The sequence below is a fragment of the Columba livia genome, chromosome 4 (assembly GCF_036013475.1).
Source record: "Columba livia isolate bColLiv1 breed racing homer chromosome 4, bColLiv1.pat.W.v2, whole genome shotgun sequence".
Taxonomy (NCBI): Eukaryota; Metazoa; Chordata; class Aves; order Columbiformes; family Columbidae; genus Columba; species Columba livia.
The window spans coordinates 27,236,239-27,262,056 of record NC_088605.1 but is presented as its reverse complement, the minus strand read 5'-3'; the positions used below and the strand labels follow the sequence as shown (position 1 = coordinate 27,262,056).

The window sequence follows — 25,818 nt, the reverse complement described above, 5'->3', positions numbered from 1 at the left end:
AAGAGTTTTAGATACTGGTGAACCCAATGACAGCAAATTGCAATTGAGTTTCATAGCTGTGTGTGAGGTTGCTAGCTGACTTCATTTTTACTCTGGGAAAATTGGAGTCAGAAGAAATAAATGTTGAGAGCCTTGGGAGAATCTACAAGGCAATGAGTGTTCAAGGCATTTTCAGCAAACTACTGAAGCAAATTTAACTACAGCTTTAAGGTCACTGAAAATTGAAAGATACAGAAAATAATGAAGGTCTTTTGTCCCTAATCAACTGTTCTTCCTTTCATAGATGTTATACAGAGCATCTCCACAGTTGTTTAGCACATGACCTATCCTAATAGATTTATTATTTCTTGCCATAGTTATGTTTTTGGTTGTTCCATTTTTGTCATGATATAAATCAAATATTTAAGAATGATAAACACAAGTGCTTAAGAACCATATATATGCATATTTACGTATACATGCATACACATATGTATGCATGTGTATAGTTCTTAAGCACCACACAAGTAGATGGACTTATTTGGCATCCTTTTTTTGAAAAAAGGTTCTTCTAATTTATGTCTCTTTAATAACCTTGAATTCGCTTTTCTTCTCTGTTGTGCACTTTAGGCCTAATGGTGGAACATAAGACAGAGTGCTCTTTTTCCCTCTTCCCCCACCTCACATTGCATGATTCAGGTTGTAAAATGAGCAGCATGGATGGTGGACTGGCTCTTATAGCTATCTCCCCTCACTTTTTCCTCTCCAAGTAATCTCCATTGCTCTTTGCACTGCTAAAGCTATGGACTAGAAATTATTGCATTTTGTGGCAGGTGGAGGTTTTTTGGTCATATTCCAGGGCTCTGTAAGGCAACCCAAAATCTCTAGTACTATTCCAGTAAAATTTTGATTGACTGGCTCCACAACATAATAGTAAAACATGGTAGATTTCTCCTCCAAGTTGTGCATTTGCTAGCAGCATGGCAATATGGTGACTCAGTGGGATTTGGGACAAGCAGCATTATTTACACTGATGACAACATGCTACTTCCCTGGTAAATGTCAAATGGTGTGAATTTGGCAGGCTATATAATGTCCTCCCAGAAGAACAGGCTGTTTTCTTAGGAAGGAATGGTAAGAATGAAAAACACTATGGTAGATTTAAATAGGAAAATATTACTAAATTACCACACAAACAATTTTCATGTTGCAGCTAAACAGTAACTAATGCCAAACTTATATTTGCTTTAAGCCTTCCAGTTTTTGCATGGGTTTTTGTTTGAATTAATTGAGATCTCTCAGTTTGGGAAACTTATGCTTTCATATGGCACATCACTGACCTTCCTACGTATTAATTTACCTGCATCTCATCGAAGGTTTAATAGTGCTGTCACAGAAGGCTCTAATCTTAGTCTTGCAAAATAAACAGTGAGGAATAAAGATGTTTATTTACTGTTCATTTTTCACTTCATTATAGTAACTCCTCTTTGTTATACTCGATTATTCTAATAAACAAAATTCTGTGCAATTTTAGAACTGCTTTGATTGTGGTACCCTTTTCACATTTTTTTTTTAAAGAGAGATTAAGTATCTAAAATGGTGATCAGACACTTATTAAAAAAGTCTTAATAACTAAATTTCCCTAGGTAGGCATGTACAGAACAGACTTGCTCCTTCCAGTGTTTTTGCCATGCATCTTAGGTGGAAAAATACCTACTCCATTTCATTTGAGTGGCCAGCAGGTCTGTTACATACAGCCTCCCACAAATCCCACGTGGGATTGTGTCTTGGAGAAATGTATTAGTAAACAGATTGTTAGGTAGTCCGCGGGATGTTAAGTTCCTATTGAAGCTGCTCTTCTTATGTTAAATAATTGGTATGGGGCCAGGGAGAAGGAGAGGAATTGATTCTGGAGCTAGCTTGTCTGAGCCTGTACTGCAATGGGAGGGTGAGACTGAAGTGTGCAGGATGCAACATCTATAACAAGGAATGAGAATCACTTGCCCTAGAATATCTAGTAGCATGGTCGGGAAGCACTCGAGATGTCGGAAGCCTGTGTTGATAAACCTGTGATAGTCGAAGCAGATAGGAGGTCTCCAGTCACCAAACCTATGTTCCCATTCTGGCCAATGGGTTCCTAGAGGAGGACAGAATCTTTTTGTGTCTTTGTTTACAGTGTGGCTTAGCTATCTAACTTGAGAAAAGAGCTCAGAGCTGAAAGTGCCGGGTACAGTTGGATGGCTGCACCTGCAAAGTCATGTAATTTAGGCTGTGAATCCTACCCAGGGCATTTCTCTTCAGCTTTGACAGCTGCTTGCTGGATGTTGAAGCATTAGCTCTCTCCCTCTAGGACTGGTACCAGATGGTGGTGTTGTGACTTCTAAGTTCTGCGAATTTATCCCTGAGCAAATAGAAGCTACTGCTTTAAATATTGTACTACCTCTGTCCCAGAGAGAGTTACCACTTCTGTGAATATCCTGTGTCAAAGATCTGATAAGGATCTAGAAGAGGTATTGACCTGGAGCAACAAACTCTCTGTGTGAGCAAACAAATGGTGAAAAAGCACCCCTGGGACTTTGCACAATGTTGCTGTTAAAGTCTGTCATAGGACGAAGATGACACAGATCTTCTGAAGTGCCTATATATCCAGCCCCAGGACTGCTGAGCTATTTTTCAAAGAGTGCTGAGGTGGACTAGAAGAATACCTCTGAATTATACTGCAAATATGTGGCCCTAGTTTTCATGTGTACCTGTTTATCCGCAGCTAATGATGGCTGTGCTTCCTAGTGGCCAGAGGGCCTGTGAAGGGGATTTTTGGTGCCAAGTACTACTGATTCTCTGTTAGCTCAGGCAGTAGAAACTGCTTATTTTGGATTTACATCCCAACAGGATGCATCCATCATACAGATACAATTATGAAGCAATTTAAAATTGCAGAGACTGATTTAAAGCTGCTATGTAAAGCACTAACAGGCTATTGGAATCTGCTCTTGAGTTGTATGAAGGAGCTAACTATACAGTGCTGAACCAAAACAAGAATTTCTCACAGCTTGCAGTGTGCTCAGTGCTTACATTCTTAAATACAGTCCTAAGGATAAAGTTGCCTGATGCCCTGGTGATTACTTTTATCATTGCTGCATTCTCTCCAGGACTTGGCATGTGACTTTTAAATAATGTTCTTGTTTGTTTTACAGATTCTAGGTTGGCCTTATCATAAGGAATAAGCACTGTGGCTGTTGCCAACTCTCTTTGTTCTGTAACAAGATGACTAAGTTTGTCAGTTCCGCATTGTATATTGCTGTGCTGATAATCCTGTTCCCATGAATCTCAGCTCAGCTGCTGCATGCTACTTCAGTTCATGCTAAATTTGCAATCTTGACTTCATTGAAGTGCAAAATTGGCTTGCTTGTCAAAACCTGGTAATACATACAAAACAATCCAGTACTTTCTCTTTTTGGTTCAAGTCAAGGCTCATGTAGGCTTAGAGAAAGTTTCAGAATTTCCACATTATGTGAGCAGCTGTTCATGGTGTACAAACCTTGTTAAATGTTGAAGAGTTTAGATTGACTCATATTTGTGCATCATTTTAGTGTGGTAGTAAACAGCAGTATCCATCAAAGTTGAGTTTAAATGAAAAGCAATTATGTCTGAATTGATTTTTTGGAGATAGACTTGTAGGGGGCTGTTGGTTCTATTCATTCTGTCACAGAAGGTGGCCATCAAACTTGCCCCACAGATCTGCCACAGTATTTAGCAATATATTGCATAGATTTATCTTGAAGTATGCTAACAACATCATTCATTGTGTTATTCATGGTCAATTGCATGTGAATCCACTTGTCAAGGGAAGGATACAGCATTAATTACAACATTTATACACGCCTGAAAGGAGATGGATGTAGTTTTCCTATCTTCATGCTCTGGGACAACCAAAAGGGCTTCTTGCCTCAGGACTTTTAACATGGGAAGAATTTGTACTGAACGTATCTTTCTCCACTTCAATTTTTTAAATATAAGAGCCATGCAAAATAGCATGTGATGCTTGAAAGTAAAGCAACATCTCTATACTTTTTAATACAGTAAATTTTTTAAAAGCTTTCTGCATACTGCATGTTGTGTGACAGAATTTGGCAGAATTTGAACCTCCTATCCTGTAGTCCCCACCTCCCCAGTGAGGTATCCTTATGCATGGGATTGGAAGTTTCTAAATTTCTTGTACCAAGCTTGCCTTTTTTTTTTTTTTTTTTTTTTTTTTTTTTAAGTTGTGTAAACTAATGAAATAATCATTTGGATATAAAGGAGGAGTGATTATCAGTCTATTCTGAAAAAGACTGGAGTCTGCATTTCCCTACATTTGGTCAATTCCTTGGCTTTGTTAGTGCAGTCATGTGTCTACATATGGCATGTTGTACCTTTCAGTGCCCCTAAATCAAAGTCTTGGTGATACATGTTTGAAGTCCCATGGGGGCTGAAACTTAGCTTTCCCTGTTGCCAGTCTTGGCTGTTAAAAATCAAATAGGAGATTGGTGCTATAGATTCTTGGCATTAACGTATCCCAGACAACCACAGAGCCTTATCCAATGAATATATGCTACAATTATAACAAAATATATATTCTTAGATTATTATCAGAGTTCTTGAGAGCTTTGTCTGTGCATGGAGTGGAATAATGCTCTCAGATTATGCAGGATGGGTGAAACTGTCATCCATAGTGTTTATGCCAGCTGGAGATCAGAGGCTGATTTCTCCTGACAGGATCAATATCAGTAAGGAGGGTACAGCAAAACAAAATACATATTGCTTCTGGTTTGGTGATGGTTGTGAAGTGGGTTGGACTAAGTCAGAATGATAGGCTGTTTCAAAGGAAGGGTGAGGCGTCATTTACATAAGCAGAAAGTTGTTGTGTTTATAGAAAGTAAATCTGTATCAAACTTATTAAGACTAACATTGCATGCCGTAACATACTGCATTTTATGGTGGCTTCTAGGCTCCCATTTTGTATTCCAACACCATTTTAAATATCTCCCAAAAATCTCACTGAAATGCCTCCAGAAAATCAGTTCCTTTCTCAATCTAGTGTGAGAATGTAAAAAAATGTGGACTCAGTATTTCCTGTGGAGCCCCATCTGGACTAGCACAGCAGCTCTCTGTTGGCACAGGATAGTTGAGTGATTTCCTGACTTGTCCTTGGAAAGGAATCTTTACTTGGATAATCCCTTCATTTCTTGGGTTGCATTTTAGTTTGCGTTCCATTTGATTTTTCATGTTTTATTTCTTGTTTTCATGCTTTCAGACTAAAAGCTGCTGATAGGCAGCAGGTTTGTGTTTTTTGTTGTTGTTTTTAAAAAGACTAAGTAAAATAATTTTGGAAGGCAGCATGTGCTTTACATATGTATATAATTTCGTTGGTCAGACTGGCATTGTCACGATCTCCTTTTACTAGGGGTATGCACCCTAGCTAAAATGTCTGTGGAATGTTTTGCTTAGTACAAACTGAACGTCTCATTTTACTATGTTTTGCAATGTAGTGGTTAACCTGACTTTCGCTGATGTCAACAGAATTTAGTTCATTAAGGCTTGGCTGTGGTATCAGCCTTGTTTTTATTAGTGACCTTGGCACTAATCTTCAATGATGTAGAGTTTTGAGATAGTATCGGTACAGAGGAGGTATGGACTAACGTAGGAAGAGATGAGTTATAACATTGGATAGAGGAGTATATAGGGGTCACATATATACAAACAATAACATGAATTAATGCTAGAAACTTTTCAACTGGAGAAACCAAGCAGGAGAGACACCCAAGTGCTTTGAAGGAGGAGAATGACCTGGTGTCATGCTACAGTCCTAGATGATCTTTCGAGGTCTCTTCTAATCCCTAACATTCTGTCATTCTGTGATTCTGTGCAATGCAAGAAAAGGATATATGAGTGAAGGTGGTGGGCAGCCTGCTGGCGAGGCCGCCCTGGCAGTGAATGTGCATTCCGGTCAGCTTTGAGAGGCCTAGAACTGGGTGCTCAGCTGGCTTGTTAAACATGGGAGCAGGGAGGCACATGCTGCTTGCCTCTTGTTTCACTGCTGCGCACTGATTTGGCAAAACATGATTTGGGACAGGAGATGGAGTGTGTTCCCCTCAGACGAGGCTTCTGGTATTGGAGCTAAGCACTGACTCAGGAGATGTTCTGTCTCTAATATTTAAGTTGTTCCCCGGGCTGTTAGGGTGAGTATTAATGGTCAACAGGTGGCTCCAACAGTGGCCAAAGCCTCTCCCTTTCTGTGTGTAATGTAACATCTCTCTCTGTGGAACCTGCTTGTTTCAGTACATTTCAAGGGCAAGGTTCAATTCAAGAACACGAATCCAGACCATTACAATGTCATTATGCAGGAACAACCAGTTTTCAGTGATATGTTGTCTGTAGAGCACGTTAGAAATACCATGTCAAATTTCTATGCTCTGAATGCTTGGAAGGTGGTTTCTAGAGAATTAACAAAAAGGTACACATATTTTTTGGTACTTGTTATGCAGTGCACTGTTGTGATATCCTAAAATGTTATCTATTTGGGCTTTATGTGTGTATTGTAATACTTACAAGTAAATTGTGTTTCTCTCTCAACTTGAGGTTCCTGAAGTATTGGAAGTGTTTGTGTATCGGTGGCAAGAAAGAGAATGCCGTGTAGACTTTTAAACACTTTTAAATGTTTTGACCATGTGAAATAGCATAGATAATTTTATTCTAGAATAAATACTGTAATGTAACATGAATAGTGGATCAAATAGCAATAGGTCTTATTTGGTCACTTAGTTGACAGCTGAAGTGGTCATGTGCAAACATATCAATGGAAACAAGTTCCCACAAAAGAAATAGAAATGACTGGAATGCGAGGAGCCTGACTGTTACCCGTTTGTCTTATCAGTGTCTGTAGTTCATGATGCACAGAAGGGAAGGAGACTGAGGTGACCATTGAAAACAGGTGACAGTACAAGTGAGCAGGAGCATTAAAAGCTGTGTATTGCACTTAATTCTCTGTACTACTCATGGGACCATTCTTTTTATGGCTGTGCTTGGCATGATTGAAGATATGGTACTTCAGTTCTCCAGCACCACCACCTCTAAGCTACTAGTCTGATGTAGGCAGAGATCAGCAGACATGTCTTAGTTCCGGTGCAGATCTACTTTGCAACCCGACCCAGTCCATGGGCTTTTGTTCCCCAGGCACTGCTTGAGAGCTTGATGATGGGAGAATCTCAGTGGAGCAAAGCCAGGTTGTCCAAGAATCTGCACACGGAAGGTAAAACTTGCCTCTTCTCAATGACTCTAGTGCCAGCTTTACCATAGCATGGAGCTCTTGTTTTGGACAGCAAACACAGACGGCTTGCATCTGCTTAGCTTCACAACCCTTCAAGTAACATGTAATATGCTGTCAGGTATTACCAAGTCTCTGGTGAATGTCTTGTTTGTACTTTATTATTTCAATTTAGAAGACTTAAAAGCCACTTTAGAATTCCTGGGTCATTGACAACCCTAGTGTGAAAGTATCCAGGTTGCACACCTGTGTGTACTTCTGTGCTTCCCAAAGAGTGACTCAGGTTTCTCTTTCAAACAGTACAATTAGTGTTGCTCTCAGGAAATGCCAGCTTCCTCTGGTGTTTATTCCAGTCGTCTGCTTCTTTGGATTGCAGGTGCAGAAAAAATAAATAAAAGGGATTGACATGCTTCTATGTAGGAAGGAAAACTGTGAAACCTAAGAGAGATTCTTTGATATATCAACCATGAGCTAGCAAATATATCAGCCATGAGCTGGCATATGGCTGTGATAGCTTTAGATAAATGCAGGCCAGAAGTATTGCCAGTGACTGATTTTTATTGCAATTAACAAGATTTGGGACCAGCATTCTGGCCATGATGGGAATATTGGAGATGTGATTTTTTTTTTTCCTTGTCATTTTAAATTCTTTTTTTTCAGATTTTTTTTTTTTTCAGCTCCCATTTCTGTTTTCTTGAGCCAAAGAGCTAAGCACAACTGATGCAGCAAACAGACATGGTTGTCACTCTTCTCACTACTCAAGGTACTAGTATCTTGAATAACACCTGAGTTCTTTTCTGTTACTTCTCTGGCACTTAGATGGAGAGAATTTCTGTTGGATAAAGGAGAGAACAGAAATTGCTGCCCACTTTGTCTTCCACTTCCTTGTGCTGTGACCTTTAGCAGGGTTCTCTGGTAGGGATGAAGGGAAGGGGAGCCAAAGCATAGTAGTTGTGGTGCAGGGCAGTGCTTGGGAATGATATCATCAGACAGGTGAGAAATGTGATTTTTGATATATAACAAACGATTGTTTGGTCCTGCCTGTGTTTAGACCTCTATTGCTGCTGTTGAGCATATATAACCCCATCTGTTATTAAATCTTTGTCTTTTGGAAAACAGTGAATCTTTGCAAAAAATATATTCACATACAGTATTTAAAATATAATACACTTTATATTTTAGGTGCAGGGCTGAAAGTTCAAAAGTCAGTTCTTCAGGAACTCTTCTAGAAGGAAATTCAGGAGATGTTAGGCTTCTTCTTAAATGTAGACAAGAAAGGCAGAGCCTAAGTCCCACTCCCAGAAGTCAGTAAAATATCAAACTTTGCTGGATTACTCATCCTTAAGGATTACCTTCCTTATCTGTATCTCAGTTTCTAATCCAGCCTAGTAAGTACTATTTGGCTTAAGTGTGTCTTTCAGAAAGACATCCTGACCTGCCTGAGGACATCAAGTGATGGAGAATTAGTCTTAGTTAATTAAGGGAAAGGAGTAGTTGATGAAAGATTGATTTATTCACTGGTTGATTTGCAGCTGGAGAATTTACTGCCTCTGGCTGATGTGAAAAAGCACTGCCTTTTTTCCTGAAAGAGTGGTAATGTGGTAAGCTAGTTTTGTAAATACTTGCATTTTAATAGCATGTGCTCTGGAAGACAGATTAGAGTTCGTAATATATGGTAGTTACTTTTCTGGAGATATAAAGCAGAAGTAAACCATCATGGCTGGTAAGTTGTATCTAGAATATTTTGATATCATCAGAGACATAGGTAAACATCAGAGAATTTTGTTTTGATCATGAGCCTGGTAAAAAAACCCAACTGTATCCAAAGAATCCTTAGCTTCATGGTATTAAGTTTATATAGGTACCACATCAAGTGGAGTGTGATGCATCAAATGTGTTCAACCTGGTATTCCAGCCACAGGTAAAAGGAACTCTTGCTTATCACTTTATATGCTATTAAATCTATTTTCATGACCATGTGATATCTTTGTGCTTTAGGATCAAGCTACTGGTTATATTTGTGAGTATTATTTTGATAGAGCTTGGTTGTAAGTTTTTCATTGCTTTTGTTTAAGTGTTTATTTTAAGAATTACAAGTATTTTGTTTTAACTTTGCAGAGTACAGATGCCAATTCAAATGTGAGGAAAAGAACAAATGCCACAGTACAGTCCGAAGCTGATGGTGGGGGCCGAATTGACACAAGGCACAGCTCTATCCACCCTCCCTCTGTAGCTCAGGGGTCTTCTGACATTACACACCACTCCCTTTCTGCATCAAGTCCCAACCCTTTCACACGCATCAATGCATCAGAGACGTTATCTTCTGCAAGAGCTACCCCTCCAGCTCCTCCTTCTACCCCAATTCTGACTGGATTTGTATCCCAGCATGCCACAGCTGGATCCCCTTCCATTCAGCACTTGCTTGGATCTAGACTGGAGCAGATTCAGACCACCACACCTAATACATTAGGAGCATCTGCAAAGCCATCTGCTGTCACACCACCTGCTCCCCCTGCCTCCCACTCTGGCACGAGTAAGATAGACAAATATGCACGCATTTTATTTCCTGTTACCTTCGGAGCATTTAACATGGTCTACTGGGTGGTGTATCTATCCAAGGATACCATGGAAAAATCGGAAAGTCTAATGTAGTTTTGCTGCTATGTAGTAGTTCCTAAATTATACTCATATTTGATGCAGAGTTTCTTCTTTCGAAACTATTTAAAAAGGTCAATAATTCTTATTTATAAAAGCTGTGTGCTACTTTCCCGTTGAAAAGGCTGGAGTTGTTGGGGATAATTAGTCAACTCCTATCAGAGTCATGGGTAACAGGTTTGTCTTCCTCCCTTCAGCTAGCAGTGAACCATCACTCTCTTCAGAGTACTCTGGCCACACAGAACTTAACTTTGGGAGGAACATGCACCCGAAACAAATCTAAGGCAGAGGCGCACAGCTGTGCAGTGGAACACATCTTGCCTGCTAGGAATATGCATGCTGGTTATGACAAATCCTGAGGCACTCAGCACTGCTGTCTGGGCACAGCATTGCATACTCGGAGTGTAAGTTCAATGTCCTGGATATTTTGACAGTGCTTGCTAGGAAAGGACTTGCCTTGCTGTGTTAAAATTGGCAGAATGGGGGGAAGAAAATGAACAGTGGAAAAAGAAAAGAGAGTCCAGCCTGGGAAAGTGCAACTCCAGAAAAGTTATGCAAAGGAGTTGTAGAGCTCCGTATATTTTTACTAAGCTTTATTTTGTGTTGCAACCTGGGAAATTCTCACTCCAAAATAAGAATGAGTGAACCTGGTAAAATCTGAAATCTGATGTAATTCTCAAAATTGGAGTTTTTTATTTGGTAAGGTGATCTTAAATGTATGATTCTTCTTTGACCTTGCTGACCAGCTTGAGTGGATTTATTCCTAAATTGCATCCATTGTGACAGATGAGGACCAGGCCCAAAATGTTCAGCTTACTTGAATTCTTTGTTCTTTATTTGGATGCTTTGGGATCTCCTTTCACCTTTCCTCCCCCCTTTTTTTCTCCATATTTTTCAGTCATACTCCTCTGATTTCCTTTGAACACATATTCCTCCCCCACCTTTATATAATGTTTGAGTCAAGTTAAATTTTCAACATGGTTTTAAAAGTGGCTTCAAAATTAAGCAAAACAAATTTTCCTGTGCTTTGATGAGCATGTCTATGGCACATATTTGACTGAATGAGAGACACCCTTTTGTGGAAGAATGTTGTGACATAAACAAGAAAAGAAAGTTTCTAGGTGGAGCCTGAGGGGGAAAAAAATGGTTTTTTTTGTGATCCATTTGTTTCTCTTAAACTATGGCATAGATAGGTGCTTTTCTTAGCGGCTCAAGTTGCAATATGCAAGGAGGCAATTTTATTAATAGTTTAAACATGATAGAAATCTTGATCAGAAATGTTTTTTTCACCAAAATGGGTGGAAGATATGCTGGTAATAAATCTAAAAATGTTTGTACAGATCCATCTGGCTAGGCAAATGGATAGCATTTCTGTGCAGGTGACAAGTAAAAATCAAAGGCCAAATTCTCAGCTGTGATTTGGCTGTGCCTTTGAAGGGTGTGGACTAATCCTTAGCTTCAGTTGATTGGAATACCAGATCAGTATCCTCTTGTCAAAGTTTTATGCTGGGGGAGAGATCAGGTAAGTGTTGAGTGATTCTGTGCTCCAGTAGTGATTAAGTGACTGATGCAGACCACAAGCAAACTGTGATCTCACGTGTCATTGGACTGTCAGTGCTAGAATGTGGGAATGTCTTACATGACTTGACTATGATGTGCTGATATAAACAGTTACCATAGTCTTTTTTAACTTAAGCGGTGCCCTAACAAGGCCACATGTGGTCCTTTCCCTTTTGTATTTTACATCTAGAAGAAGTCTGAGATCACACCACTCTTTAGAAAACCATTACACGTGCCATAGGACAGAACTGGAAATAGAGCACCAATGCAAAATGTCTCACTGCAGTAGTTTACATCTTGGGATGTATCTCTGGTTACTGTAGCTGTTTCTTCCATAATTTGGTCACATTATTGCAGTTTATCAGAATAGAAGATTACAAGACATTGTTTGTTTATTTTGTTAAACCAGGAGGAACAATGCTAGTCCTTTGGCAATTATTGATCATAATTGCAGAAATGATAAAATATTTCTAGTATGAAGAATAATGGCCTTCTGTGTTAAGAACCTTGTGTTTGTGCCAGAAGTTATTGAAATTACTCTGCTTTCCTCTATGATGAAAACCAAGGATATTTTCTCTCAGGCAGAGCTTTGAACAATTCACTAGAAACAGCTGTCTCTTCCTTCCACCCATCCCCGTATACTGATTGTATAATCAGCATTTTCAGTGCATTGTTTAGTAGGATCAACACTGGTTCAGGCTGTTTCACTGAGATTAATCTAAATGTGCTGCTTGGATTCATTTGAATTCCTGTTTCATTTTAAAGACTTCTAAGGAGTAAAAAAAGGATTGCAAAAGTTAGTAGATTCCAAATATTTATTTCTATGCTTCCATTTTGGAAGAAATTTGTAGTGATACCATAGAAAAAAAATCTATTTTTAATCTGTCAGTATATTTATGAAATTCCTTCCAACACTTGCGTGCCTACATTCAAAATTAAACACAAAAAAACCCTCATTATGAGTCTAGGGCTAATTCATTGTACTATGCTACATTTTTACGTTACAGCATATGAAGAAATTACCATAACTAGCTTTCCAAATTACCTATCGACAACGTGAATAGGAATTTATTGTTAACAGTGGTTCTTCATTATATTTAATCTCCTTGTAGAGTGATCAGAAACAGTAAAGAGCCTGCAGTATACTCAGTATCCCTGACAGGTTCTAAATGCTGTATAATTCAGAAGCACAAACAAAAGCAAGAATATGCTAAATATAGTGGCCCAAATATTCAACATTGCTACCTAAAGTCCTAAGGGAGGAAGTTGCAGGTGTCATTTCAGTGACCAAATGACTTATTAGGGATTGGTTTGAGTGAGATGAACTCTGCAGGAGCTATTTTTTTTTTTTTATTGGCTTTGTCAAACAATCTTCTTTTGATGGTACCATAGTGATTTAGAATTGAACAAACACTTTAGATAAGTCATCTTTCTCAACAGTAAAGGAAACTGGAGAGAAAGCTAAAAAACCTTACCAGAAACAGAGATAGATCTCCACTGACTGCTGTTTCCTTGGAGACGTTGTTACGAACAGCAGAACTCCCACAGATTGCAGTGATGCAGCCCCAGCCACTAATGTAGTCATTTGAGAAAACCAGTTAAAAACTCAATTCAGGAAGATTGCCTTCACAGGGACAGAACTGAATTTTATAGTCCATTCTGAACAAGGTCAGATTTCTATCAGCTCACTGTCAACAGGTTTCACTGCAATTGTGAAAAAAGCGAAGCCAAGCAAAGTGGCAAACCTAGACCCCAGCCCTCCATGGTGACCTGAGCTCTTAGAGCTCACCAGCAGAACTGGAGTCTGTTTCTCCTCCTGTAAAATGGACTTGTCTCCATCACTGGATGTTGGTGGCATGTTTCTTCTTCCATGTGTCTTTTAAGGGAAATAAACCTAGACTTTATAAACTGTTTTGTTGTCCACTCTACCCTGTGATCGGGCAAGTAGACCATATGGTACTTGAATGAAATTGGTAGATAATTTAATAAGGAACATGATTAGAGCTGTTCTGTTAACAGGAGCTAAAATTTTTGGTTAGAGCGTTCAAGTGTAGCTTTTGGCATCACGTTTTTGTCATTCAGGATGGACCTTACGAAAAAATGGGGAAATCAAAGAACTGTATTTATTAGGATTTAATTAGTATTTCTGCAGAAAAGTGAATGAATTCAGCTTTTCAATATGCACAGAATCCTCTTTCCTTACACTTTCTTGTGTACCTCCTGTATGTCATTTGGCCACAGTGCACCTTATGCTGTAATACAGTGTCTGTGCCATCTGAGAACATCAGAGTATACAGCGTGTATTTATCCATTTAATCCGAAGCCTAACATTCCCATCTCCCTTGCTCTATTGGAAAAGGAGGGAAGGCCAGAATGGGAGAAATGACCACACAGGATGTATAAGAGACACATGTTGGCACATTTTCCCATAGATGCTACAGGAGATTTTGTAGGAGAATCTTTCGCAGTGTGAGAAGCTGGAGCACAGTTTCTACTGTAGCACATTCTCCCCTCAAGACAAAGCTTCCAAGAGATCTATTTAGAAAGCAAAGTAGGTCACGAACTTTGCATACTGGGCTCCAGAACTTTTGCTTGACCCAAATGATTTAGGAGGAAAAAAAATTTGGTGAGTTTTTCCTTAACTTCTTGGGACTTGCCGGTAGAGCTTGGCTGGACTAAAATAGACAGGCGTTGTGTGGCGAGCACTGTTCTAGACTGCAATATTGACAGCTGACAAAAAATTGCCATTGGTTTTGTTTAATCCAAATGTTGAATAACGGATTAGGAAAACGGCAACTGTAGTGTTGAGAAACCTAGGTGAATTGTGTGGTTTACTGATGATATGGATAAAGCCAAGGATGATCAAAGTTGTAGAAGTATTACAGAACTGCAATACTGTGGGGTAGTAAGTTTGTGGCAGGTTAGTGGGAAGTGGGCAGAATAGGAGTTGCTTCTCTTCATGGTCTGACAAGCATAAAGCAATACAGCATGAAGTTGGAGGAGCAAAACTCTATAAATCAAATTTCTTAGTGAAAATCCAAAGGGTAAATAGCCTTATGGAAGTCAGTATTAACCACCTCCATGGCCCCCTGCCACACCCCAAAGCTCTGGGAGAAAACCAGGAAAAAAGAAACCAGTTAAGTGACAATACCATCTTTTCTTCCCTTTTATTTTTTCAAGACCTTGTATTTCTTTTACGGCATGATTCCAAGGTAAGTTACTTCTATTTATATTGTTGTAATGACTTGTACTGGTATCCACTGAAATCAATATGTATTTTTCGTTTACTTCAATGCACTGTAAACAGGAAGTTTACTGGAAGGAAAAATGCACTATTTTGGAAGAGTCTGATATGCATTAATTTGTACAGTCTTCATTTGTAGATCTCTCCTCAGAGTCAAGATGTAGCTTTTTTTGGAGAATGAGTGTGGTGAGCAGTTTCAGCATGTTCTGGGTAAATCAGACTCTGAAAGTAAGTTTTTGCTACATCCCAAGAAAGTGACGTTTATGTGAAGTACAGAGCACCCTGGAATGTTATACACTATGTTCTTAGCTGCAGGAAATGAACAATGCAATTCTTTTAGGATTGGTAGAATTTATAAACATACTTTGGTTTCACATTAATTAGAAAATGCAGTAAGTATTTCAGAATATACTAGCATTGCCTTCTAGTCCATAACTTCTACAAATATCTCTTAGACTTTCTTATGCTTTTTACATTATTTGACTAGAAGGACTTCAAAGGAAAGCAGTTGCTATCCACTGCAGTTCAGTACATTTTTGGTCATAATTGTATTTTCATTTTCTTGTTCAAGAAAAACTGAGAACATGATGGCTTCTTTAAAACAAAAATAACAGCAGCAAAAATAAAAAACCTTGGAGGTTCCCTTTTTAGAAAACCATCCAAACTCCCATCATTTATTGAATGTTCTTTTTAAATAATATCATAGTTTTAGCATTGAAAAATACTAATGTGATCCCAGCCTGGATACACATATGTATCCATTCAAATAATATCAGTTCCCTCAATTGTGAGGGAGGCAGGCTCAGGATGCACTTTCTGGATGGAAGGCACTGTGTGAGGTGGATGGTGTTTGTGTTTTTTTTTTTTTTTTTTTTGTTTTTTTTTTTTTTTTAAATTCATATCTCTATTTTCACGAAAATATTCCTGAGGAAAAATACAGTACTACTGAATTAACCCTCAGCTGTCATAGAGATTTAGGTTTTTTCCTGCTGGTGATCTTGCTGTTCTTAATCTCCTTCAACATTTGCTCTGTGTTTTTGTGGAAGTTGTAGCCACATTGCTATTAACTGACGTAACACTCTACGGATGTTTTGATGGCATAAAGTAGCATTTGAAGAAATAATCATTATTTGTGAATATGTTTTCATCCTTGGAAAAACTTAACTGTAGGTTGGTAGAAGAAGCAGGCGACAGTATGAAGCACTCAGCTGGACTTGAGCTTGACGCATTACAAAATTTAGACACGTATTGCTTTGTCTTGCCTCATCGTCTTCTGCTGATGGCTCATCTCCATGGTAAGTAAAGATGCACAAGGATGGAGGACTCAGAAGTCAAGAACATGTACAAGTATTTCTTCAAAGTGCTTTCAAAGTATGAGATTTTTTTACTTTTTACTAACAGTAACTTCACAGTCTGCTTTGCATTTACAAGCTTTAAAAATCTCTTCTGCTGGAATGTACCAGGTCGTCAAATGAATAAAATCATAGTTTTTATAAATAGGTGATTCTGTATGTACATGCATTTCTTTTTTGTTTTATTAATTTGTGGCAACATTCTCTGGCACCAGACCAGTGGTGGAGTTTTGAGGAGTTTCAGGTAACAAGAAGTCTTTGCAGAATTACTTGAAAATATAATTTGGTTTCTTAGATGCGTGCCTTTGCAAATCCATACCAGCAGCACATTCATGGTGGAAATGAATCCACTTGTGCGAAATCCTGGTCTTGTGTATTTAACCCATATTTGAAGGCTCACGAAGCACATTGGGCAGGGCAGGACTCAAGGCATGTTTGCTGTAAGCAACATGCTGGGTTGGAGCTGGCTTATGTCCTGCAATCCTCTGAAGCAGTCAGCATGAGCCAGACCATGAGCAGAATCTATGGGGTTTTGTTTGTTTGTTTTAAGACCATGATTACTCCACCATAAAACTGTATTATTACTGAATGTAGTACTCCCACCTTCATCTTTGATGTCTTGCTTTGTGTGGAGAGAAGTATTTTTGTACTCGCTATGAGCTGCTGGAGTAACTTGTCTAGCTAAAAACCAAGCTTGTCATGTTGTCTTTTGCCTGATTAGTAGCCAGAGGGATCAGTTCTCTGATCTGGCTCCCTGTCTTAGTGGTGGTACAAAGAAGGTGGTGAGGAGGCTGGGATAGATGTTTTGAGCTTTATTAAAGCTGGTGTGAAACCACAGCCTGGGGATTCTTATTCTGCCTCCACTGATATTAAAATAGAGGCTCTCTCAGGCTTTTTTGAACCTCAGGTGTCATCTGTAGTAATTTTTCCTCCACAAAGGTGATTTTGCAAATTACATCAGAGACAAATAATGGAGGAAAAAATAGTAGGCTTGAATTTATAGAAGAACCCAAATCAATAAAGTTACTTGAAGAGAAAGAAAAGGAAGAGAAGGGAAAACATGAGTAAGGATGAAAATTTAGTTTCTTGCCACCAAGCAGTTATTTTAAGATATGTCCTATTAGAGGTACTAGAACAGCATCTGGCAGGAAACAGCCTAGAAATAATTATTTCTTCATTATAAGTATAATGAGAAAATAATAAAGAAAATAAGTTGCTAATGTCCTCTCAGAAACATTTGTGTTTCATAGAAGTTGTTTTCGTTAAAAAAGGGTATTCTCATCAACAACCAAGAAGAATTAAGAGACAGAATGGTAAGGGAAAAAGTTGAGTTTTATTAAGTATTGCTGATTGCCTGTTTTAGAGCATTTCTCACCCAAAAATCTAAACAGCAACATATTTTTTTAATCTTTCTGGGCCTCCATATATTTCATTTTCAGTAATGAAGCACTTTCAAACTTTTAACATTTAACTTGCTTTATGTTTAAGAGACTGAGTACAGAGATTGATACCTCTGATTTAATCCAGTTATAAAAGGAAAGGGGAAAAAAAAAAAAAAAAGAAAAAAGGTTTCCTTACAGTAACAGACAATTTTTGAAAGTATCATGCCTTCTTACTAAATCAGAAGACTTAATACCTGTACCTAAGTTTGTGGGAGCTTTTTAGTGCTGAGTATTTCTGATAATCTGGTCAGTACTATAGTTTGTGGATTGTGGCTGCATTTAAAGTTTAAATGTCTGAAAATGTACATCTGTAACCTCGGCGCTTGCACAGCGTGGATCCTGTGAAAGGCAAAGATGCATTTGTAACCCACCGTAGGGGTGCATGAGAGCTGTTACATTGCTGATGTGGGAGAAGGTAGGAATTTATGGGCAGAAATAAAGGGGAGGAATGAAAATGAGATTATGCAGATTTTACATTGCAGGGGTGTCAAACTCATTTTCAGCAGGGGCCACATCAACCTTGTTGTTGCCTTCAAAAGGCTGAATGCAATTTTAGGACTGTATAAATTTAGGAGTAGTTACATTTATGCAGTCCTAAAATTGCATTTGGACCTTTGAAGGCAACGACGACGCTGATGTGGCCCCCGGTGAAAATGAGTTTGACACCCCTGCTATATTGGATTAAACCACTTATGAAAATGCTCCCTAAACTACCTTTCAAGTAGGCACCTTATGTGTCAGCTGAGCACAGTGTGGAATTCAACACCAACTGCTAATCCAGCCCAAGGATCAGCACAGTTAATCTGTCCTGAGGTTTCTGATGCTATGAGTAGAAGACTGGAAAGATGTGAGCCAGCAGCTGCTGCCAGCTGGGATGCATCCACGTTGCTGTGCATCCAAGCTGTACTCTGGGGAATCAGGGTCCGTGGAGCACTGGGGGTGGGATGTAAAACGCTTTATTGGAGTACAAAATAGAGCAGACTGAAGCTGAAGAAAACTCTTCCTTCAGCTAAGCACTGTTGTTACTCACTGTAACAGCACTGAACACCCTAAAGTTGGACCAAGGTGTATTGCAGTCTTGTCTTCTCCTTGCACATCTGCTACATGTTCTGATATGGAGAGTGGTGGGAGTGACAATTACATGCATGGTAACTGTACAGAGCATGCTTAGTGTTGCTGCCTGGTAAGTACCTGCAGTCTCATGCCAGCAGTTTCTGGGCCTTCCCAGAAGATCTGCATCACTAATTTTCTGTAAGAATTTATTATGCCTCTGCCACTTCTCCCATAGCTTAAATATTGGAAAAGGGGTTTTATCTTTGATGCTTATGTCTCCATTTCTTTGAGATTTCATGAAGAAGAACAGCTGAAATTTTCCTCAAGTTTTGTTTGTTTATTTTTTAAAAATAGAGGTTTCCTCACCTTCACACATGGAAATCACAAGCTCTGTTGCAAACTTAGCAAGCACTTCCAAGATAACTTTTAGAGAACCTCTGTGATTATTAAAAAGATAGTTTTATTTTCAAATAAAATCTCTCATTTGGAGTGTATTTAGTTACAACTTTTTAAGTGAGTGTAGTTTGTCAAAATATTTTCTCTGTACTGAAAATTATTTGTAGCCATTTCACTTAGGAAGCTAAGACACAATGAATATATGTGGGTATTCTGTTAAGCTAGTTAATATATGTCATGTTGGAAAGATGCTTAACCATGTGATATTGTGTAGCCATTTCATAAATACATGGATTGTCTTTTTTTTTCTTTGGAGAATATGAAGACCATACATAAGCAGAAGGTGGGAGAATTTTGTAGTGAGATTTGCAAAGGCTACTTTTCACTTCCTATCTGGATATCGTGTGCATAAATATAGTAAAATCAAGTAAGAGAGAACATGTGAGTAAAACAAAAGACCTTTTTTGATCTTCATGCTTTCAATTGTTTTTATGAAGTTATGTGAGTTAACAGCTTCCATATACACTTCCAGATTTTCTCTCAGTGATGCCATGGAGGAAGTGTAGAAGGCAATGCCTTTTCAAACAAGACCTGGGAACCTTTGGGTTCAGTTCATTAGTCCAGTCAGGAGGGCACTCGGTAAGGGCTGGCCTTGCTGAGCTAGGAACATGTTTTCATAAGTCTAAATTTAGTTCTAGTCGAGGAATCTGTTCAGCAGGAGAAGGCATCTCAGTTCTGAGTAAGAACAGCTGAAGCTGGAGACCATTAGGCATTTTGCTGAGGTAAGTTGTGAGAGTTGAATTGGGCTTAAGAGCAGCTCATTAGCTATTTAAAAACCCCTAAGTGTACAATCTAAAAACATGCTTCAGCTTATCCTGCTACTTTTGCACCAGTTTCGTTTGTTCTGGACCTGTCCCTGGCTTTTCTCCCTTGCCTCACAGCTGAGGTGGGGCATGGCAGGTGCTGGGGTGGTGGGGAATTTGCTCGCCTTCCTCTTGCTGCAGGTTCTCTCTGTGCTGAGCATCACCAGAGTGGACAGGAGAGCCTGGGCAGGGAGAGAGCACATGCCCAGCATGGTGCCAGATAAAACCTGACAGTCAAGCAGCAAGGTGCAGAGTGGGTAGGGTTGGAGTACTGATGCAGTGGTCTTTGTAGATTGTTGCATGGGTTTCAAGATCCAGCATCAGTGCAGTGACATAAAGCACTTTGGATGTTTGAAATAAAAGTCAGTTGTAGGGCAGACAAAAGATTTTCTGGTTTCTAGATTTTCTGGATGAGTGCTAGCACTGCCAGCCTCTTTGTGCTGTGTGCTGCTCTGTCAAGGACCATTCCACTTGGGTGTATATGAAGTGTTTCATCACTATCAAATATACAGAACAGCAACAGTTTGTTAAAAGCCTGGCTGCAGACACAGCATTTACTTGCTAGTAATAAGGAAATAAGCCACCTAATAGTTGCCTTGAGTTCCTGTTTTTTGTCACCCCTACCTACCGTTCTTGTCCTCTGCCAGTCCTACCGGTTCTGATACTCCAAATTGCTGCGACACTCCCGTGAGCTGTTACAATTGGTCCATCTGACAAACGATGTGAAACGCTCTCTTGCTCTCTAGCTCACGCTGCTCAGAGAGGCAGGCTGGGAGATACTAACTTCTGTGCTAATTCAGAGTGTAATGGCTGTACCACCTGAGGAACCAAAAGAAAATGGAGGATTTCTATGTGAGGATTTCTAGCAGCTGATATAGCTGTGTGTAATTTTTAAATTGAGAAAGGTAAAAAGCAAGAAAATGGTATTTACTGGTATTTTAACTGTGAGATTTTCTTTTCCTGTAAAGCCCTGCCCATTGCAACCAATGCATTTGGGTTTAAGCTTAGGCATTGTAAGAAATGCTACCAGTGAAAAATATGAACCTTTTGGGACTATTTTTATATTTGTTTTCTGTAAAAGCTGCAGAATGCAGAAAATACACACTAGAGCAGAGTAGTAGAAATGCTTCTTTAAGGCCCTCTTAGGAAAGTCCTGAATCCCCTAACTTCATCAAGAATTTACTACTTCTGCAATATGTGGCTGTCTTAGATGCATGTTGCAAGAATTTCTGTGCCATGCCAAATTCTGATGTTTATCCCTCTGTATTGACTCATACATGGGGAAAAACTGAAAGGAAATCAAAGCGAGGGAAGCCTTGGAGTTGAATTTGTTTACACTATTCTTCATGCACATTTTTGTTGCATGGAACAATGTGGCTGGGAAGATAAGAAAAATCAAAGGTTAACTAAATTATTCGAATGCATATATTCAATGCTGGTCACCTGACTATACTAACAAACTTAAAAGGTGGTTTGATAGCTGTCAACTTGTTTTGCTATTGTGCAGCTTAACTGTTACCTTCCTGTATTATGAACATCTATGTATCTGGAAAATAAATCCATCTTGCAAGAAAGATTGTGCAAAAAAATTGTTCCTATTATACTCCAGTGTATATTGCTGATGTCAAATAAAATACAATTGTGAGAGTTCTTAAACAGTTGTCTTTCTAATTGTGGCCTGAAGCAGGAAGGCGTATGGTCAACTTCTTTGGTATGGATCCTCGTGCAGTTATTGCTGGAACACTGATGTTAGTTAAATGATTCAATGAACCTGATGCTTTATATTTGAAAAGATAAAGGGACGGGTTTCATCAGCAGTATGATGAATGATAATCTGTTGTGTAATTTATTAAGATGGCACACCAGTTTACTGATGTATTATTGTCAAGACATGTCTCACTCTGTTAACAAGCTAAAAGCTAAATAAATTACCTTGCCACTCTCACAACACTAGAAACAAATCACACACACACTGGATACTGGCAGTGCCCACTTTATTCTCTCTTTTTTTTTTTTTTTTTTTTTAAATTCCCAACAGGTAATATAACTGTGCTTGTTCCTTGCCTTACCTCTTGTAAGGTTGTCAGGGGCTTTTCTTCATTTCATGACTTAAAGTGATTTTTTAATATTATGTGCTTGGGCCTCATAAAGCTTCCATGTATTTAATGGCAGACATAGACTTGCAGACACTGTTTTTCAGTAAGGACTGAAAAATACCTAGCACTAAATAAGTGAGAGAGAGATGTATGTAGAAATCATTTCAGTACGTGCAATGGCCTGTGCAAGGCAGGGAGCTGGGCACCCTCATTTCTTTTGCTAAATGTGGCCACGACCATCAAATCTTTTTGCAGGCTGAGATGAGAGCTGTCAGAATGGCTTACAGTGCTGCAAAGTGCTGTAATTGCTGCTTGCTTCAGGCACAGATGTTGGCACCAAGAAATCTTCTGTGTTTGACAACCACAGCTAGTTCTTGGATATGGGAGACTCTACATCCATTTCTCCTGGCTTCTGTGGGTGTACTTTTTAAGACTGATGCACAAATTAGTCATATTTAGTGTGTATATATATATATATAAAAATAAAATTAGTGCTGCTGCTACTTAATGATGTATGTCATGGTGCTATCCCACATCCCATGTTCTGTTATTGTTAGGCAGGGAATTCTGCTGTTAGGCTGCAGAAGAGGTCTGTTTAGCATCCAAGGAAAGTTGCCGTTGACTTCAGCGGATGCTAAGATCAAGTTTTGTGCAAGTCAGAACTCTGGCTGCTGGTGATGCAAGAGGAATCCAGTCTGCAGGTTGAAAGCAAATAGGAGCTTTACTCTAGGCTGTTGGAAAGGACTCTTAAATTCATTTTTCATACCTTTGAGGGTCTTCATGTGCAGGGCTTGAGTGTGATTAATATTTCTTGAGAGTACTAGGGTCTGTTCCTGGTATTTAGGAGGATGAGAGTTCTGTTGCAGGTGCACTTCCAATCTGAGTTGGAGAAGGGAATTAAGCCTGGATTTGCTGCATGAGTAGTCCCACTGTGGGCCCATGAAAAATCCGAGATTGAGCTGGGAATATGTGCTCTCAATTCCCATTAAAATGTTCTGCTTTTATATGTAGCACTTAGTACTTCTTATAAGAGGAAAATCACAACTGAGGAGGACGTGGTTGAGGAAATCAAGTCCTGGCTCTTTGCCTGCCACTCTCTTCTGCCCTTTTCCTCCTTTGTTTCTGCAGGGCTTGGTCTCAGAGATGAGTTCTGGGATGCTTTGTTGGAACATTCCCAGAGAAGAGACAGGTAAGTAAGCTATTATTTTAATAAAAAGTCCTAATCTCAAATATTGAATATCACTGTTCATCTACTGATAGGCTCTGACCTGGAATGTATTAAAGGTAAAACCAGCTCAGCCTTTTAGATGGTGTGAGATTGTAACAGTAAAATTGTCTAAAAAACCAACCAGATGACAGCTGCAGATAAAAGTGAAGCAACACCTGGGAATGGGCTGGATGTAATCTACGTGGCTTTTCATAACTTATGCTAGCAAGAGTGTCAGGATGACAGGCAGTGCAGGCACAGAGAGACAGTTGTACTGACTTCACCCTGGGTGAGGCTGGAGTAAGAATTCAAGAGAACATGGTGAAGGGTAGTCCCAGTGTGGGGGCAGGAAATAAATGGTCACAACTTGATGTTATATTAAGTGGGGGAAGATGGAGGCAGGAGATGACGTGATTAAATCAGCAAGATTTAGAGAAATTATATAAAATATCAAAGAATTGTTTTTCAGCTTTGTTGGAAAGTGATACTGAAGGGTAGTCTTTAAGGGGAGAAGATTTAGCTGTATTGCTGAGCTGTCTTTAATCCTCATGAAAGCCTTTGGACAGGAACTATGTTGCTGCCCCAAGGGATAGTGTGAAAGGAATCTCACTGGAGAACTAGCTGGCGTGGAGCTGTTAAGTCAAGATGCCAAAGGCATTTTAGGGTGGGAAATGTGTCCGAGCATACTTAGTGGTATTTATTGCAATTTTGGCTACCTTGCCTGCATAACTTTTTCTGCTCTGTGGAGATTCTTACTTTCTGAACTAGGAAAATTTCATTTCAAATTACAGAAAATTCATTAAAAATGTATTGAAGTATTCTCTTTTTCAGATGAAAAGAAGCTGAATAAAGAGCTGCTCTGAAATGTTTTTCACTGTGTGAGGAGAGCATGCCAAAACAACACAAACTCTGGGCTCCCAGTGTTGTATCTACTGATGTTTTTTTTTTTTATTATTATTGTTGTTGTTTCGTTTTGTTTTGTTTTAAACTGATTACAGACAAAGGTACTAATGTAATTTCCTTTACTGGGCTAACAGAGCACTTGCCCATAAAAGGCATTCAAAGGCTCCTGCGCATTTTACAAGGTGTATATACGTGCAAGTTTGCGGATGACATAAAATAACCATAACATGAAGTAACCATAACCAATGGGTCATTATAGAAAAGGAGAAGCCTCTTTTTCTGTGATTCTAAGAGCCTGGGACCCTATAAGCACCTCAGGCTTTTATCTTTTTAATATCCACCTAGATTAGCTAAAATATCAATATTGATGCTTCTGAATATGTTTAGTTGTTATTAATATAAAACTTGTGACTGCTTGTAGATCACTGTATACGTCAGAACGTTTTCAATCAGTTATTGTATAATGTGTATTTTCACAGGTTGTTGTCAATGAACTGCATTCTAAAATATGAGCAATTAGGCTTCTCTGGGACGAATAAAATCACATGAGCATAGATGGCCATTGGCTTGCTATTGCAGGTGTTCATGGGGAGAAAAGCTGTTTTGTCAGATTCTAAAATCTGTGCAAAATATATGTCTGTATGGTGAGAAAGGTTTGGAAAGAGCCAGTCTCTAATGGATTGTTCATTTCTCTGTCTGAGGCACCTATGGGCAAAGCCTAATAACTAGATGTCTCAAAACCTAGATATGAAACTTTGCTCATGTTCTGTATGTGCCTTTTGAGTACTTAGCCATTGAGTGCTCCTTGAGGTCACTGGAGCTCTTGCTTGGAATGCAAAAGCACCGGATATAAATGCTATCAGTAGGGAAGAAAATTGCTGTTGTCAGAGGCAAAAATACAAAAGCTGTGCTGGAGACATGAGACCTGCACAATTCACTGAAGAAAATGGCACTTAGCAGCAGCTTATCAAGGGTTTTTAGCCTGGAGGTAACAAATTATAGAGATGTCCAACCATAATCCGAAGTGAAACTGAAAGGAGCGATGAAGGAAAGATTAAGATATGCCATCTACTCAGTATTTTCCTTTAAGCCACCTCACAACAGTATCTCTCTAACATCCTAGTCTCTTAAATCCCATGCTGAGACCTGCTAGCTTTCTGATAAACATAGGATAAGGACCCAGGGGTCCCATGAGAGGAGAAACAAGAGCCTATCCTGTGCAGCTCTGGATTGCAAACCTGGGGCTAAGGACCAGTCATCCCAGCTTTTTAGATGCTGCTTCTCCTCAGTGAAATCCAGCATCCAAACCTATAGTAGCGTTCATACCTAAACCCAAGCAGATGCTATTTCACACTGATACCATTGCAAAGGCCTTTCTTCCAGCATTTTTTTTTGTAGGAGCAGGGAGGGGGAGAGACTGACAGGGAAATAATGGTGGGCAGTGAATGGGAGGGAGAGGTAAGTCAATTCTCAGATAATCTTGGCATGATTTGAATAATAAAAAGTGTTTTCCAAGATACTTTAAGGTCTTGGGGTCACTGATTTTATGTCTCTCTCTTTTTTTTTCTTTTTTTTTTTTTCCCTCTCGTAAGTACATTGTAGAATGCAAGTTTGCTAAAATGTTTAAATTTTGTTATGTAGAGACTTGTACTGAACTCCAGATTAAATCCTTGGTTAGGTATCCAGTCTCTGTCCCAGTGCTTGCTGTGGTCTGGTTGTTCAGTCAGATGGGAAGAGAAGGCATGTGGCAGTGATAGCTTACAGG

General features: G+C 39.1%; 1 protein-coding gene across 3 annotated transcripts in view; it reads left to right on the top strand.

The window, feature by feature from the left end:
- GABRA4 (gamma-aminobutyric acid type A receptor subunit alpha4) overlaps positions 1 to 21,503 on the top strand; it is a 49,406-nt gene extending 27,903 nt beyond the window's left edge. For 2 of the 3 annotated variants that reach the window (XM_005501228.3, XM_021285968.2), the window contains one exon: positions 9,401 to 21,503. In XM_005501228.3, coding sequence (XP_005501285.1) covers positions 9,401 to 9,934 — 534 coding nt within the window. In that variant the 3' untranslated portion in view covers positions 9,935 to 21,503. Of the gene's footprint in view, positions 1 to 7,191; positions 8,046 to 9,400 lie in introns of all 3 variants that reach the window. The other variant, XR_010472195.1, reaches the window with a different exon arrangement.
- Positions 21,504 to 25,818: the final 4,315 nt, after the last annotated feature.